Source organism: Esox lucius, chromosome 18, assembly GCF_011004845.1.
Source record: "Esox lucius isolate fEsoLuc1 chromosome 18, fEsoLuc1.pri, whole genome shotgun sequence".
Lineage (NCBI taxonomy): Eukaryota > Metazoa > Chordata > Actinopteri > Esociformes > Esocidae > Esox > Esox lucius.
Window position 1 is genome coordinate 14,713,957 of NC_047586.1, and position 16,567 is coordinate 14,730,523.

The following is a 16,567-nucleotide window of genomic DNA, read 5'->3' on the forward strand; positions in this document are numbered from 1 at the left end:
CTGACTAAGGCCCCGGTTCTAGCTGAATAAAACCAGCCCCAATGCATGATGCTGCCACCACCATGCTACACTGTGGGTATGGTGTTATTTGAGTGATGTGCTGTGTTGTTTTTGTGCCAAAAATACCTTTTGGAATCATGGCCAAAAGAGTTCAACCTTGGTTTCATCAGACCATAACACATGTGCTGAAATTGATTTGTGATTAATCACAGTAACTTTAAATGATGGCAGGTGTGTAATGACTTATATTTAACATGAATTTCAATGTGATTGGTTAATTCTGAACACAGCCACATTCCCAGTTATAAGATGGTGTGCACTTATGCAACCAGGTTATAGTAAGGTTTTTATTTTTCATTTTTCCCCCTCAAAGATTTCTGATTGTTTTTCAATTGAATTGTTTACATTCTAGGTCACATTTAAAAGTAGGAAAAGTTCTTACATGATTTAGCTTTGTCTCATTCTTTTACCTTACCAAAAACCTGGCATTTTAACAGGGGTGTGTAGACTTTTTATATCCACTGTATGTGAAGATATTCCATTGTTCACAGAACTGTGGAAAGAATATACTGTAAAATCTGTCTGATCTATGATACTATTGACCACACTTATAATATTTAATATTTCTATCCATATTTTCCAAATACCCCATTCTACACACTTTGAAATTTTGGCTAGTTTACATTATGTATATTTTAGCTATATTTTTGCCTTGTGTATTTCTTAATGCTTACTGCAGTGTCGTGTTCCATGTCACAATAATTTGGCACACATGGTCTGTGGAGTTATCAGTGTTTGTCCTTAACCCCTACAGGGAGCCAACAATCTCAAGAACAGGCCAACCGGAGAAGTGGAGGGGAGAAGCACACTGAGAATGGGGTAAAAACAAACCCGCACATGAATGTCACACACGTTAAAAATTTTGGGAACATTTGCGAAGGATTAAAATTAAGATCAGATTTACTGCAGATTTAAATGTATATTTTTAATATTCAATATTTCTGGGTCTCCCGAGTAGCACAGTGGTTGAATTGTCTTGCATATTGGCCTGCATTGTTGGCAGGGATTTTCTTTACATTAGCGACTCCCTCAGGTTGGTTGGCATATGCAAGCTAACTGAGGTAGTTAGTCAAGTGAAGGTGACCTCACTCCTGCTGACTTCTTTGTACCAGACACTTCCTCCCACTGCTCCGTAAGTGTTTGTGGATAAACACGTCAAATGTGGCCTTGGTTTAACCCAATAGCGAGAATGGGAACATGTCCTTGAGGAAAGAAAAGAGGCCAGCTTTGATTTGTTTATATGCCAGGCTTTGTATGCATTATGCACAATTAGCCTGGGGACGAGGTTAGATCCTAACGATCCCAGTGAACTATGATTCACCAAATCAATGTTTGCCAATGAAATGTTTGTGCTCCACTTTCTTAACAAATCTATATATAGTGTGCTGAATAAGTACTCTTTCACTTTTTCTGTCATTACAAAGTGCAATACAAATGTATTTGATTCAGATTTTCTGTCAACAATCTCTGCAAATGTCTGTCCAAGTGTAGTTTAAAAAGTCACCCCCATGAGTCAGTGTTAGAAAATCTGTTGGCAGCAATTAAATCTGTGAATCTTTTCGGGTAAGCCTCTTAAATGCTTTGTACTCCTGGTTTATGCAATATTGTTTCAATATTTCTCTGAAATAAGACATGCTCTGTCATGGTGTTTGGGATCATGGCTTGAGCGCAGTTTTTAAGTCTTACCACAGATTTTTGAAAATCGATATAATTCAAAAGCTTGTATTGATGTTTCCAGTCCCGTATGCATTTGTCTGTCTCCACAACCTTTCTCCAGTTTGGCTAAATGTTAGTGTTGTGGATAAGCCATGACACGTGTTGAGAGTGTACTGCCCATTCTTAAGTCAGTTTGGTCTTTTCATCCAGCGAACACAGGCTAACATACGGTAATGTTACGTAATGGTGTGCTAGCGTATAGTTTGCTTAGCATTTAGTTTTAATTATTTTGACGGACCCCCTCTTCCCAAAACAATTTACTTGACTTGGATGTGACATTCTTCTGGGTTGTACTTGCTTACTACAACCCATGCTGGTCACCCTCTTGGATGTAATGTCTCTATATGACTCCCACAGCAGTCCCACTTCCTGACACTAGTACAGGGCCATGCTTGCATGTGTCTGTGTGCAAGTGATTTAAAGGAGAGCTCCATGATAAGAGCAGCCGCTGGCACACCCTCCCGCTACAACCATCTGTCCCAGATTTGGGAATGGGGAGAGCTGCTGTTGAAAAGGCGGAACTAATTGAGTGGTTGGGGGGGGGCGCAAATCTTTGCGGAGGAAGATGGAAGAGTTAATATTTCATTTCTATACTTGGCGTGATGACAGCATCGTGACATGCCACATCGCCTCATCTGGTTCGTTTGTCATCCTGCCTCTTCATGACCCGTGTGGTTAATGTCCATACACATGCGTTTGTAGAGTATTGTGTTGTGCACACGTCATGTGTCCGGTCCTTAAATGGTTCTGCAGCCTATTTATTGGGTGACAACCCACTGGGAGGTAAATCAGGTGTCGCCTGTGTCGTCATTCCCTCAGTTAATACAAACCCTCTTCGTCCCACCCCTGTCATATTCTCAACCGACAACCCCAAACCAACACCTGATCCATGAAATATGACTCGCCGACCTTTGTATGTTGACCTTAAATGTATGAGAAAGCGCAGTGCTCTTTTGTGCAGTTTGCTGGATAAGGGCCGTGTGATTACTTAATGATCCTGAGGAGTCCCGAGTTGCGGTTCTCCACTGGGTCTGTCCATAACAGGGCCTCTGCTCTACTCTGCCCCCCATGTAGGAAGTTCTCTGAGAAAGTGGCAGTGTGCGTCTCCCAAACACATTGAAACACACTCTTTCTCATTATTCATTTAGTTCTTCACACACGCAGCTCAGTCCCGTACTGAAGCTCACACATGATAGGTCAGGTCTGTGGAGAGTCAAGCTCTGTTGCAGAAGTAGGCAAATGGCCTGCAGAGCCCCGTATTAGTTCAATGACAAAACAACAGAATTTGTGACTTGTAAAAATGTAGCAACCAATCATTTTGGAATAACTACTAGTATCTGTTGAAGTTGAATGTAAAAATAAAACTAGTAGTCATCTTTTGAATATCAATATCTAATGCGTCAGATTATAGACATCAGTTGCTACTAGTCAAGCTAGTGTTGAAATAGTGACTAGTAATTAATAAATAATGCCTGGTCTGTTTTAAAAGGTTGGTCATAGCCCCCCTCCTCCCCGTTCTTCTTTCTCTCGTCATTACTGTCCTTTTCACCACCAATCTCTTCTTCACTCTCTCCTTTCGGGCGCTTTGTGTGTGTTTATTTTCCCCGTGGGCCTCGTCACTGTGGCTGTGTCGGCCGGATTCACTGAGGCGTGGTTGTGTGTGTGTGTGTGTGTGTGTGTGGAACACGTCTTGCCTCTGTTGAAGCAGTCCCATCTCCCTCTCCTATCGTCCACTTCATCACTCCTCTCCCTGCGAGCTGGAGCCTTCACCCACTTATCCACACAAGGAGGATTTACCTACAATCAGGATTTCCTACAGCTGGGGAAGACTAGAACTGGTGAGGTGTGCTTTATCTGAACCACACAAGCAACTTTTAATGCATTCTTTTCTAGTATTTTTCCACTAACACTTGATTTGTATAGTCTGTCACTAGCTGCTCTGATCCTGCCGATAGTATTCTGAGTTCTGTTGGTCATCTGTAGACACCGACACCTGGTTGAAACTCGAACATGCAGTTGACATGTTTCTGAAAGCCTACAAACTATGGATTAATTAACAGAACTATCTGACCAAATACAGTGTCGCCTGGTTTACCTGTCAGCGTTGGAGAGTAGGGGGATATTGCAGCGAGAAACCTTAAACACATTCCACCTGTGTCTAAAATCTAAATGGATCTGCAGTCAAGGTGCTCAAAGTGTACGCTAGATTGTAAAAAGTGGTGAGGCAACATGAAAAAGGACAGACGTCCTGAATAGCACGAACACAGTGTTTTGGATTGCTGTGTCGGAAAACCTCCTGTGGGGATCTTCGTTGCTGTGCTCAGTTGCTGTTTTACCGGTGGTGGATGGTTATGAGTGTTTGTGTGTCCAAACCGAGTCCTTTGGTGGCTGGCTGGCATGTCAACCCCCATCCCCGTTGCTCTTTTTCCCCTCACCTGGTTCAGCGCTCCGCTGCTCCCGTCCCCATGCCCAACTCTCAGATCACCACTCACCCATTTGGGGATGGGCAGCATCGCGGGCACCGGAAGATGCTGCGTACGTCCAAATACAATTTATTTACAGCTGAAATGTACACTTGTTTACTACTTCCCGCAGAAGTTCGGATGCTTGTCGGTTGTTGTGAAATCACCGGCGCACACCTTTTTTCGAAGAAGTGGAGATTACCAGGCTGTGGTAGGTTGACTCCGTTTGGGTTCAGACATGTCAGCCTCCTCGAATAGAATGGAACCTGATTGTGTCATCCGTTTTCGAAATGAAGAGAGGTCAAGTGACTTAGTCTGTGAGCCGTTCCAAATGTTTTGTTTGCGTGTCTCTAGAGGATCAACACGGGCGTGTCAGATGTTGTGGTGTTTGGGGGTGGGGGTGGGGGGGGAGCCTCGATGTGAGAAATCTGTTGTTGTGTCCGTCAAAGGTGTTTCCCCATAATTGCTCCTGTAAGCAGCTGTGGCCAGCTTTAGTTCCAACCTCTTTATTTGATCACTCAAATCTTGCCTTCTGATGAGAGGCCGGTATTGTTCAAAGCTATAATGGTTTATACCTAGACATGAGCCTGACATGGTGCTGATTGTAATGCCTTACGTAGACTGGATTTCTCCTCCAATCACTTAAGGTCACCTGAGTTCTAATTACTTTGTAGGATCTTAATTTGTTTCCCTTCTGAATGTCTGCCAAGCCAGACCATTAGAAGTGTCTCAACCTATTCATCACGCTTAGCCTCGTTCATCTGTGTACTTTGAATAGGATGCATGACTCTTTAAACATGGTTTAGCCCCATCTGTTTGTATTACACACCTATGGCCTTTAAACAGCAAGAAGGGTATATATTTGCATGACAGGGCTGGCTTAAAATTGCATTGGGGCTGTGAGAGATCAGGAAAGTGTTTGACTGGGCCTTTGAACTGATAAAGGCTCTGGTCCTCCAGGATGCAGTCTGAGGCACTTGTTTGTTTTTCTGCTCCAGTCTCTGAGAGCATGTGCTTGATCCAATTATCCCTGTTTGTGTCTTTCCCTGCGCCATAACTACTTGTTTTTGTCTCTGCGTTTTGTTGTGATGTGAACTGAATGGCGTGTGAACAGACTGACTCTGTTGACGTCTGGGTCTATAATTCACCCGTCTGCTGGTAGTCTAGTGGTTACACCTTCTGACCAGTAACCGAAAGGTTGCTGGAACAAATCCTTTAGCCAACAAGTTATAACGCATCTTATTCTGTCCCTAAGCGAGGCATTTAACCCTAATTTTGTGTTGTTGCTGTAAATGAGAATTTGTTCCCAGTCAACATTTGAACTATTATGTTCTTCCCTTTAGATTTTATTAACCGCAAGCATGTTCAAACCTACTGCTAGACACTTGTTGAGAGCCCTTCTTAAGGTCCATGGCATCATGGACTTTGGCCTCATACCTGAATACTTTGGCCAACCAAACCTGGTTGTCTCCATTGCTATGCTTGGTCCATCGCTATGATTTCATTATCCTTACTGAAATAAGTGTACTTTTTCAATCTAGATGATGACTGTAGTTCTTATGTATCCTTTTTCTTTCCTAGTCCAATGTGGTCTGTGCGCCGTGGTCAAAAGAGGTACACCGCATTAGAAATACGTAGGTTGCCATTTCTGGCGTCCTAAAATCCTCAGATTGTCCCCTCTGTCTCTCTCTGCCTGTGTAGGTAGGGAACCCCCGTGTGGAGCTCACGCTGTCAGAGCTGCAGGACATGGCCACACGACAACAGCAGCAGATCGAGGCCCAGCAACAGATGCTTGTTGCCAAGGTAACCTAATTGTGTGGACATTAATTATTTTAGTAAACCCTGTTAGGAGGGTCAGATCTGTTGACTGTCAGGGCTATGCAAATCTGAGCTGGAGGTCCTTTCTACCCCAGTTCTTTCTATTCTTCCTGGATTTCCCTCTTTGGCTATTACTTCAGTTGCACAGGCTGTAGCCTGTTTTTCTGCCACTACACAGGCTACACAGACTTAAAATATATCAAATTTTTCTGGGCCTACTTGAGGCCCTCAGGAATTCTGGCCCTGTGAGCTCTCCCTTAATGGCAGTTAACTGGAACGACACGCAGTGGGGAAACTCTGAAATGAAGGTTCCAACAGTTTCTAATAACCGTCAGATAGGGACAGTGTATGTCACATGCCTGTCTCACTGCCTCTGCCTGTCTGTCTGTAGGAGCAGCGTCTGCGCTACTTGAAGCAGCAGGAGCGTCGGCAGCAGCAGTCTGTGTCTGAGAGCGAGAAGCTGCAGAGGCTGAAAGACCGCGTGGAGAGCCAGGAGGCCAAGCTGAAGAAGATCCGCGCCATGAGAGGCCAGGTGGACTACAGCAAAGTCATCAACGGCAACTTGTGTAGGTTTACACACACACACACACTCCCCCTCCTTAACACAACCATATGCATACTGGGTCCATCCCCCTCTCCTTAACTTACTTCAACACTGTCCGGTGTCTGTCACACTTTGTCTTTGGAAGGTGTCCCCAAACTGTCTTTCTCCTCAACAGAGCAGACACATTCTTTTGCGGGCCTGCACATATAGAGTTTTCATGACAGAAAACAAGCTCCCCTAATAGTGTTTTAGTAGAATATCTTAGGTGGCTACTTTGGAAATGTCTGACGTGATCCACTCAATGTGATGTGCAGACCTACCTGCAATGTGATGTGCAGACCTACCTGCACTGAGTTACCGGCAGTTGATTTCCTGTTTTATGTGCTTGTGGACAAACTATCAGTATATGTCTATATACAGTTTTAGTTACACATTTTAATTGTTCCTGTAAAAGTGAAGTTGTAGAATCTTAGACGTATGTTCTCCTTCCGCCCCTCTGTAGCAGCGGAGATTGAGCAGGTGAGTGGGCTGTTCCAGGAAAAGCAGGTGGAACTGCAGTCAGCTGTGCTGCGGGTGGAGCAGCTGAGCCTGCAGCTGGAAGACCTGCGGCGAGGGAAGCTCAACGGCCTGCAGTCGGCTCTGGGAGGACAGATGACCAGCACGGCTGCCCTGGAGCTGCGCAAACTCTACCAGGAGCTCCAGGTAGAATTTAGTGTTCTGAGCTCCGGCCCAGTAAGGCTCTTCGAAGAGCTTGAGTCTTTATTCCGTTTTGTAATAAATAAAGACATATACCCATTGAGTTTCTAAATATTCTGTCAAATGCAGCTGTCGTTTCGACTGCCAGTGATTCCGCTCTTGGCACACGGTTGTCGCAGCCTCACTTCATTGAGATGTACTTATTGTGGCGACCCAGCTAACCATAGCAACTTCTCCCCAACCCCACCCCTTCTGCGTGTGTGCATGCGTGCGTGCGTGTGTGCGTGCTTGCGTGTGTGTGTCGTCCCCAGATCCGCAACAAGCTGAACCAGGATCAGAACAGCAAGCTGCAGCAGCAGAAGGATCTGCTCAACAAGCGCAACATGGAGGTGACCCTGATGGACAAGCGCATCAGCGAGCTGCGTGAGCGCCTCTATAAGAAAAAGGCTGAGGCACGTCAAAAAGAGAACTTGCCTGTAAGGCTAGGAACACACAATTCACGCATGCGTCTACACTAAGTAACCGCTACAAACCGCTGCATGCAGGAAACCGGTGCATTCATGTGGTGCCCTGTGGAATTATTGGCGCCCTTGGAAAAAAATGTCATTCTTCAGATTCAGTTTGTTAGAGATCTCTAGCTGTTATTTGGGGCGGAATTTCAAAAAAATGATTTCTATCAATAAATGAATATATATTTGGGACATTCAAGAGCCTGTTAATTGCCAGTCTGTTTGGGCTATCAGGGTCATCCCGACTCCATGCCAGTACAGTCTGGTTTGTATAAGTAGTGGGTTAGAGAGCAGAAACAGTGAAATACAATGAATCAGGAAAACATCCAAAGGAGTAACAAAACAAGCAGCCTTCTGAATCATGGCCCATAGGTCTATAGAGTGTTGTAGGGAACAGGGTTTCATCTGGGATGCTACCCATGAAAGGATTAGAAGATACCCCCTAAGGAACTATAATAACCACACACAAACGCATTCACCCCAACATCAACCCATTGGTTTACATTCATACCACACAGAATCGGTTGTCCATCTCTCCCTTCTCTGCGCCCTCTCTTGACCCTGTCACTCGGCCCCTTTCTCCCTACAGCTGAACAGAAGCAACGGACCTCCCTCTCCTCAGTTGGCCCCTGGAACTCTGGGCCGCGTGGCAGCCGTGGGGCCCTACATTCAGGTCCCCCTGCCGACCAGACAGGAAGGGGGCTACACCGGCCCCCCCGACCCCCTAAAACCCCAGACACTGGTTGTCAACACCTCAGCCAATCATGCACGCTCCAAATCAGGTTGGTCGACCTCGCCATTATGGACTTTTTGGGTTGAGTTTTGCACTGTTCTTATTATGGTTTAGGTTAGGAATGGGGCAGTGGATGCCGAAGGGTGCGGAAGGAAACCAGCAGTCTGTGGGAATGGTTTTCCCAGAACATTACTCACCTCATTTGTTGTCCAGTGCTCTCCTTTGAATGTCCTCCATGATGATCATTGTGACAAATTTGCACCAAATGTTAGATATTCCCCATCTATGGACAACGTTGCTCAAGTGGCTTGATTTTGACTTATCATAGAGATTTATTGAATTACACTGATTGGCCCTAAGTGGGTCTGCATTTTCTATGGGGAGGCTGGCGATATGTTTAATGTTGCCTTGTTCAGTATTTATTTCTCCTCTAAACTTTTCTGTATCTTTCCATCTGTGTTACTCTTTTTGTGTTCATCGCTAAAGCCGTAAATACTTGACCGTGGATGTATTTAATAGCAGTTTTGATAGACACATGAAGTCTGGTTGACTAACCAACCCACACAGACCTCATGTTTTTCCACCAGAACAATTGGCTGCTTCGTATCACCAATGACCAATGGTGTGGTTTAGAATAGGTACTGATTAAATGACTTGACCATCAACCAGCACCCCTGGTCTCAGCCTTTATCAGGCCGTTAGGACTACAGATGCACGTTTTCATACCATCTAAATCTGTCAGATTCATTCTCATGACATGATCGGAACGCCTGGGTGGGGCTATTCGATGGACTTGACCAAATTATTTTCAAATATAAAATATAAATGTCCTGTGTTTTCCCATCTTTATTTCCCCTCCATTTTAGATAAATGTTGAGTTTTTCTACTGAAATGCTTTGGGTCTTAGCATTAAAGTCAATGGGCCGGTTTCACAGACACAGATTAAGCCTAGTCTAGGACAAATAAAAAACAAGCTCTATGGAGTTTTCTTTTGATCTGGATTAAATATTTGGAGACTGCTTGGAACATGGGGGGTCCATCAGGAGGAATTAAGAGCAGCAACCCCGAATCTGGCAGTTCATCTTAGTCTCATGTAGTCCTCCCTACAGGCCTTTCAGTTTTCAATCCTTCATGACTCGTTTCTTTCTTTATCTCTCCTCTAACTTCCTTGTCTCCCCCTTTTTACTCTGTGGTGTATCCCGTCCGCATTTTCCTCCCTGCCTCCCTCTGTCCTTTCCCTTCTCTTTCCCTCTGCGGTCCCTGTCCCTTTTTGTCTGTACTTGTCTGGGGGCCATGTCCCTCCACCCACCGCCACCTACCGTGTTGGTCCAGGGGTGGACACAGTGCGGAAGCCCCCCGGCCCGTGGAAGGTGTCTGATTTAGACAGCCCGGTGGACCCGGTGCCCCCCTCCCCTCCCGAGGCTCGGCTGGGCGGCTCAGGCAGCACGTCCCGTGAGTGTTGGCAGGGTGTCCAGGTGGTTAGGGTGACGCTGGCCCAGGGTCAGCTTTGTATTTCCCCCCATGAGGGTTGAGGATGGGAGAAGCTGATCCTGGATCTGTACCTTGGGGAACGGTTGCCTAGCGGAAGGGACGGGCTGGCCTTTGAACCTAGCCTCTGGAGTCGTGGGCAGGATCTCTCAGCATGTGACGTAGCAGCCACTGATCTCCACACGTATAAGATCTCTAGCCTGCGTCTGTGGTGCTTTTCATATCTTTTCTGTGATACACTACCCGTAGTGGCACTTTATATTTTGGGGAAATCATTATATTTTCCCGGTGGTGGAACTTTGTTTGGAGGGGTCCTTCTGGAAATGAAATAAGATTAATATTGAGTTATTCGGTAGACCTACTGGCTTACACAATTACATTAAACATTTACGTAAACTAGATGCGACATAAACTGAAGTAAAATGCTGCGGCTCTCCAACGTCTTAGGCAGACCGTGTTTTGGATTTGTGGCAAGTCGTGTAGCCACCAACATTCAACATTGGGCTCCTGAGCACAGATTCGTGGCCAGGAATACTGGGCCCCCTAAAAAGCATATGCCTGGGCCCCCACATTTATAGACGACATGGACATAATTACGATTAGTGGGCCCTCCCAAGCCACAGGCCCCGTGCATCATGCCCACCGTTCCCAGCATTATCTACGGCCCAGACTCAACATAATACTAAACTGTCAAGTTTTTACAGTCGCAGCTCACAAATGGGACACACGAGATTTGTCTGTGTGTTCCTATCCACGGTAACATTCTGCCTTATTCCGTGCAGTCAAGGCTGCAGCCATGTGAGTGTAACTCAAGGCATTTCTCCTCAATGTGTACATCATTCTTTTCTGAGAAATCTGAACATTACTCTGAACAAACATTGTATTTAGCAGTGGCGCAACCTAATCAAATAGTTTTGAAGTTCATTGTCCTATTAACTCAGCTCCAGAGATTACTTCTAAAAGGTCAGACTGGGTTGTGTGACTGGTAAAGGACCCCCTCTATAGTAATGTTTTGCTGCTGTAGGAAGAACCCTGAGGTGGGCTGACATTTGACCACATCGTACTGCTGATCCTGCAAGTGTGCAAATGGCTGCTCTGAGAAGATTCACATCTCTTGACATTTTCGGTCAAATGCACAACTGAAAATGCTATAGGGTTTGTGCACTTTCTCTCAGCCCTGTAGCCTCCGCTATTAACACACTTCCCACAGGCCATTCTCTGAGACCACACACTCATCATGCCCCATCTCCCCTCTCCATCCTTAGCTAATGACGCTGGCTGGCCCACCCTTGGCAAGGGCAATGGCTCTCTCAAGCCCCACGACCGGAGGGAGTCGGTGTCTGATACACAGGGCAAGTCCCCCCCTCTGAGCTCCCCTGCTGCTCCCACCGCCGACAAGGTCAGTCCTTACTCACCATTTACGCGCCAGGCGAGGTCAGTCCTTACTCACCTTTTAATTAGCGTCTTTAGCGTTGTTTGTCGTTCACAACATTTAACGCAACTATATTGGAGAGGCGTGGACTGACAAAAGAGGAAATAACGACCGTATTGATTTATCTTTGGGCTTGTATTTTTGCAGTTTGTCTTTGGGCTAACGTGATCTGCCTTTGAAACAATCCCTTGCAGTGTGCCACATCCTCCATATTTCCCTGACAGTTGTAGTAGTCGGGTCAGTCATTCATAAAGATAATGGATAAACATTTGCATTTCACGTCAATAATAAACAATCATTGTGTGCCTCGCCCAAGGTGCCAGACTCGTCGCCGGTGGCCCCATCCAAGCCTCAGCCCCCTCCCTACGGCTCCCACCTGACATCGGCCGGCTCCACCAGCTCTCTAGACCGCCGGCCAGGCCCGCTCCCCACCCTCCCCGGCCACGCCTGGCCACGCGTTCCTCCCTCAACCGGTTCCTCCTCCCAGCAGATCCAGCAGCGCATATCGGTGCCACCCAGCCCAACCTTCCAACCCAACCCGCCGGTCTTCCCGTCGTGTCCTCCTGGGGAGCGGCCCGACCCGGTCCTGGCTGTGGCCGTGCGCCCCTTCATTCCAGACAGAGGCTCCCGGCCCCAGTCGCCACGCAAGGGCCCAGCCACCATGAACTCCAGCTCCATCTACCACATGTACCTCCAGCCGGCCGCGCCCAAGAGCTACCCGCTCAAGCCTGCTCTGAAAGCAGGTACAAACAAAGGTTGGCAAGGAAGGGGAACGGCGCGGGACCACCCAAAAGTTTGGACACATGCTTTTACACATTCACTTGAATGGATAAGTCTGTCCAAACATTTGACTGGTACTGTACGTATGACTGGTATAAAAGTTATGGTAAAAACTCCCACTATCCCACGACACTAAGCTATCCCCTGTGCTTTTACAGTCGTTGGAAGGGAATAGTTACAAATGCTTCAGGAGATCGTACAGAAAGATAATATTGAGCTATGTTATTTAATATTTTTTCAGGGTAATGAACTGTTTTTATTCTTTTGTGTGTGTGCAGTGTACGGGAAGCCTGTTCTCCCGTCAAACTCCACGCCGCCCTCCCCCCTGCCCTTCCCCCAGACCGGAGGTGCCTTCCCCGCGCTCCAGGGGCCGTCCGGTGACGACTCTGTGGACGGAGATGGCCCTGACATGGATGGCGCTCCGGATACGCCCCCCCCCAACGTGGAGAACATACCTCGGCCGCTCAGTCCCACCAAACTCACCCCCATGGCCCACTCCCCCCTCCGCTATCAAAGCGACGCTGACCTGGAGGCGCTGCGCAAAAAGCTGGCCAACGCCCCGCGGCCCCTGAAGAAGCGCAGCTCCATCACTGAGCCGGAGGGCCCCGCCGGGCCCAACATCCAGAAGCTTCTCTACCAGCGCTTCAACACCCTGGTGGGCGGCATGGAGGGGGGCGGAGCCGGGACGGCGGCAGGCGGAGCCGGGTCGGGAGGAACACCGTTTTACCAGCCCGCCAACCCGCCCGACTACCCAGGCAGCCCGTTGGCGGACTCCGACAATGGGAACCCGCCGTCCGAGGATCTTCCCCCGCCCCCGGCCACAACGGGCGCGCCGTCCTCGGAACCCCTTCCGCCTCCCGACGCCAATGACAACAAGGTGCTGCCCCCGCCGCCGTCCCCCGAAGAGCTGGTCCCGCCCTCCCTGGAGGAGGATACAGACAACAACAACCTGGGGGAGGGCTCCCTGCCCGCCCTGACCACCCTGCCCAGCCCCGTGACCGAGGTCAGCTCTCCAGAAGAGGCTGCCACCAGCCCCTCTCAGCCTATGGTGAGGCACCAAACACACTGACACGCACGCACGCGCACACAGCAACCGTATGCAATTTCATCAAAAGTTCAGCCTGTTTATGTGGGTTCATTTTCACCCTTTCTGCGCTCCTTGTTAAACCCCTAAACCCCTTTTCCTTTGTGAGCTGTGTGTCTGCTTGTGTCCTCACGGGCGTTGTGCTTCTTGTCCCCCTGTCTCTGTTTCTGTACAGGAGAAGCGCACTAACCTGAAGAAAGCCAACTCGGAGCGGACAGGCCACGGCCTGAGGGTCAAGTTCAACCCGTTGGCTCTGCTGCTGGATGCCTCGCTGGAGGGAGAGTTTGACCTGGTGCAGAGGATTATCTACGAGGTCCGTCACACACGCACAAACACCAAATCCAGGCCCAAATGCAGTCACCAGAAAGACCCTGAATAATTATCAGACAGGAGCATCTAGCTCATTCCTATGCCTTTCACCACCCTGTGAGGTCATCTTAACTTACTTGACCTGTGCCTTCATTAAACTGCATGCTTCCCCTCGTTGTGGTTAAAGGACCATGTCGTTTATATGTTTATATACATGACTTATTTTCATTAAACTGGATTGAAACTGGGTAAAGGATACATACAGATTTACAAACATATTAATTTACTTTGGAGCTATACTACCTTTGCTGATGTTGTAGACCAGTCTGTCAGTGTGTTTCTACACTGTGTCTGGATGCGTGTGTGATGATGTAGACCAGTCTGTCAGTGTGTTTCTACACAATGTCTGGATGCGTGTGTGATGATGTAGACTAGTCTGTCAGTGTGTTTCTACACTGTCTGGATGCGTGTGTGATGATGTAGACCAGTCTGTCAGTGTGTTTCTACACTGTCTGGATGCGTGTGATGATGTAGACTAGTCTGTCAGTGTGTTTCTACACTGTCTGGATGCGTGTGATGATGTAGACTAGTCTGTCAGTGTGTTTCTACACTGTGTCTGGATGCGTGTGATGATGTAGACTAGTCTGTCAGTGTGTTTCTACACTGTGTCTGGATGCGTGTGATGATGTAGACTAGTCTGTCAGTGTGTTTCTACACTGTGTCTGGATGCGTGTGATGATGTAGACTAGTCTGTCAGTGTGTTTCTACACTGTGTCTGGATGCGTGTGTGATGATGTAGACTAGTCTGTCAGTGTGTTTCTACACTGTGTCTGGATGCGTGTGTGATGATGTAGACTAGTCTGTCAGTGTGTTTCTACACTGTGTCTGGATGCGTGTGATGATGTAGACTAGTCTGTCAGTGTGTTTCTACACTGTGTCTGGATGCGTGTGTGATGATGTAGACTAGTCTGTCAGTGTGTTTCTACACTGTGTCTGGATGCTTGTGTGATGATGTAGACCAGTCTGTCAGTGTGTTTCTACACTGTGTCTGGATGCGTGTGTGATGATGTAGACTAGTCTGTCAGTGTGTTTCTACACTGTCTGGATGCGTGTGTCAACTTGTGTGCTTGATTTATTTATTTCGACAGATATGGATTTATTTTTACTTCCCTGTGGTCCCCCTTTGAGATTTGGGTCATGGCCAACGATCGGCCATTGACTGTGACTCTGGAGCAATTATGGCTGAGTGCAACAGATCAGTGTCAACTTGGACCAATCCATTTGCATAGTAGCAATTTATCTTTAGTTGTTTAAATAAATAAAATAAGGCACCACTTACATTATATCATATTTTGTGTTGCTCAATCACCAAAATCCAGTTCAATCCCACAATGTAATGCGACAAATACGGTAATTTCTTATCATATCTGCTCAGTACAAGGGTTTTAGTTGGGGAGCCATGGCAGCCTCATGAGTTTCTCGTTGTCTGCATTGTATTTATAATGCACATGTAGGTGTCTGTCGCAGTCCCCTTCCAAACTCTTCTAAAAGCTCTTGAAATTGTTGAACCTCCGTCCCCTTCTGGATGAGCCTACGTCTTGCTGACCTCTGACCTGTGCTCGTTCCTAGGTGGAGAACCCCAGCACAGCCAACGACGAGGGCATCACCCCCCTGCACAACGCCGTGTGCGCCGGACACCACCACATTGTCAAGTTCCTGCTGGACTTCGGGGTGAACGTCAATGCTGCAGACAGCGACGGCTGGTGAGGAGTCAGACGTACCCCCACACCCCTGGGCTCACACATCCTGAAGGGGATTGTTCACTCCTTCATCACAGTTATTACTCTGGAAGTACACTTTCAAAACCTGACTGACTGGCACATTATCATAGTGCTGTTTAGCCTCAGTTACATCACCTCAGTCGTGCCTCTTGAAAACAAGGACGTTTCTGTTAGTTTTACATTTTACCACTCACTGTTTACCAGAGCGCTGGTCTTCACATTCATTATCATTACGGTACGGAATAACAAAGAAAAAACCTGCAATGAGCCAAACTGAATATCAGATACAATATACTTACAGTCAGAACCCCACCATTCTGGAGAAGCCTGGGTCACCCTATTTGCTTGTCATGGTCTGTGATGACCTCTACAGCCTGTCTGGTTTGTTCCAACAGGACACCGCTGCACTGCGCCGCCTCCTGTAACAGCGTTCACCTGTGCAAGTTGCTGGTGGAGTCGGGGGCGGCCATCTTTGCCAGCACCATCAGTGACGTGGAGACTGCAGCAGACAAGTGTGAGGAGATGGAGGAGGGCTACATTCAGTGCTCTCAGTTCCTCTACGGTGAGAATACGCCCCCGGCGACGCTTTGTTCTTGCAGGGGGATGTGATTGGTCAGATCTCCCTTTCCATCTCAAAAAGCGACCTTTACCCATAATGCACTGGTCCCGAGCATTCAGACTGTGTTGGGCACCTGTTTGGATGTATACTGTTGTATTTTTCCTACTGCCCATTCTTAACTGTCACACCTGTTTCTATTCTGTAGAGTTGTACGTGATATAGTGTGTGTTCTCTCAGGTGTCCAGGAGAAGATGGGCGTGATGAACAAGGGCACGGTGTACGGCCTGTGGGAGTACGAGGCCCAGTGTCCAGACGAGCTGTCGTTCGGCGAGGGTGACGCCATCACCGTTCTGCGACGGCAGGACGACAGCGAGACTGATTGGTGGTGGGGCCGACTAGACCACAGGGAGGGTTATGTACCACGCAACCTGCTAGGGGTGAGGCCCAGCACGCACACGCACACACACACGATTTACTGCAGATTAGGCCCAAGCAACACACACACTCACACTTTTTTATTCATACTGTATTTATTGAAATGAGTGTCTCATTTTCAATGTTGGGGTTTTGATTGTACTTTGTGCTGTATATTGCCA

General features: G+C 47.5%; 1 protein-coding gene across 9 annotated transcripts in view; it reads left to right on the top strand.

Moving 5' to 3' along the window:
* ppp1r13bb (protein phosphatase 1, regulatory subunit 13Bb) overlaps window positions 1–16,567 on the top strand; it is a 34,523-nt gene that overhangs the window by 14,662 nt on the left and 3,294 nt on the right. For 2 of the 9 annotated variants that reach the window (XM_020056368.3, XM_020056369.3), the window contains exons 5-18: window positions 815–879; window positions 5,940–6,041; window positions 6,448–6,622; window positions 7,103–7,302; window positions 7,608–7,772; window positions 8,395–8,587; window positions 9,871–9,990; window positions 11,292–11,425; window positions 11,775–12,213; window positions 12,517–13,286; window positions 13,498–13,635; window positions 15,261–15,394; window positions 15,808–15,974; window positions 16,209–16,408. In XM_020056368.3, coding sequence (XP_019911927.2) covers window positions 815–879; window positions 5,940–6,041; window positions 6,448–6,622; window positions 7,103–7,302; window positions 7,608–7,772; window positions 8,395–8,587; window positions 9,871–9,990; window positions 11,292–11,425; window positions 11,775–12,213; window positions 12,517–13,286; window positions 13,498–13,635; window positions 15,261–15,394; window positions 15,808–15,974; window positions 16,209–16,408 — 3,002 coding nt within the window. The remainder of the gene's footprint in view (window positions 1–814; window positions 880–5,939; window positions 6,042–6,447; window positions 6,623–7,102; window positions 7,303–7,607; window positions 7,773–8,394; window positions 8,588–9,870; window positions 9,991–11,291; window positions 11,426–11,774; window positions 12,214–12,516; window positions 13,287–13,497; window positions 13,636–15,260; window positions 15,395–15,807; window positions 15,975–16,208; window positions 16,409–16,567) is intronic. The other 7 variants (XM_020056371.3, XM_020056370.3, XM_020056373.3 and 4 more) reach the window with 7 other exon arrangements.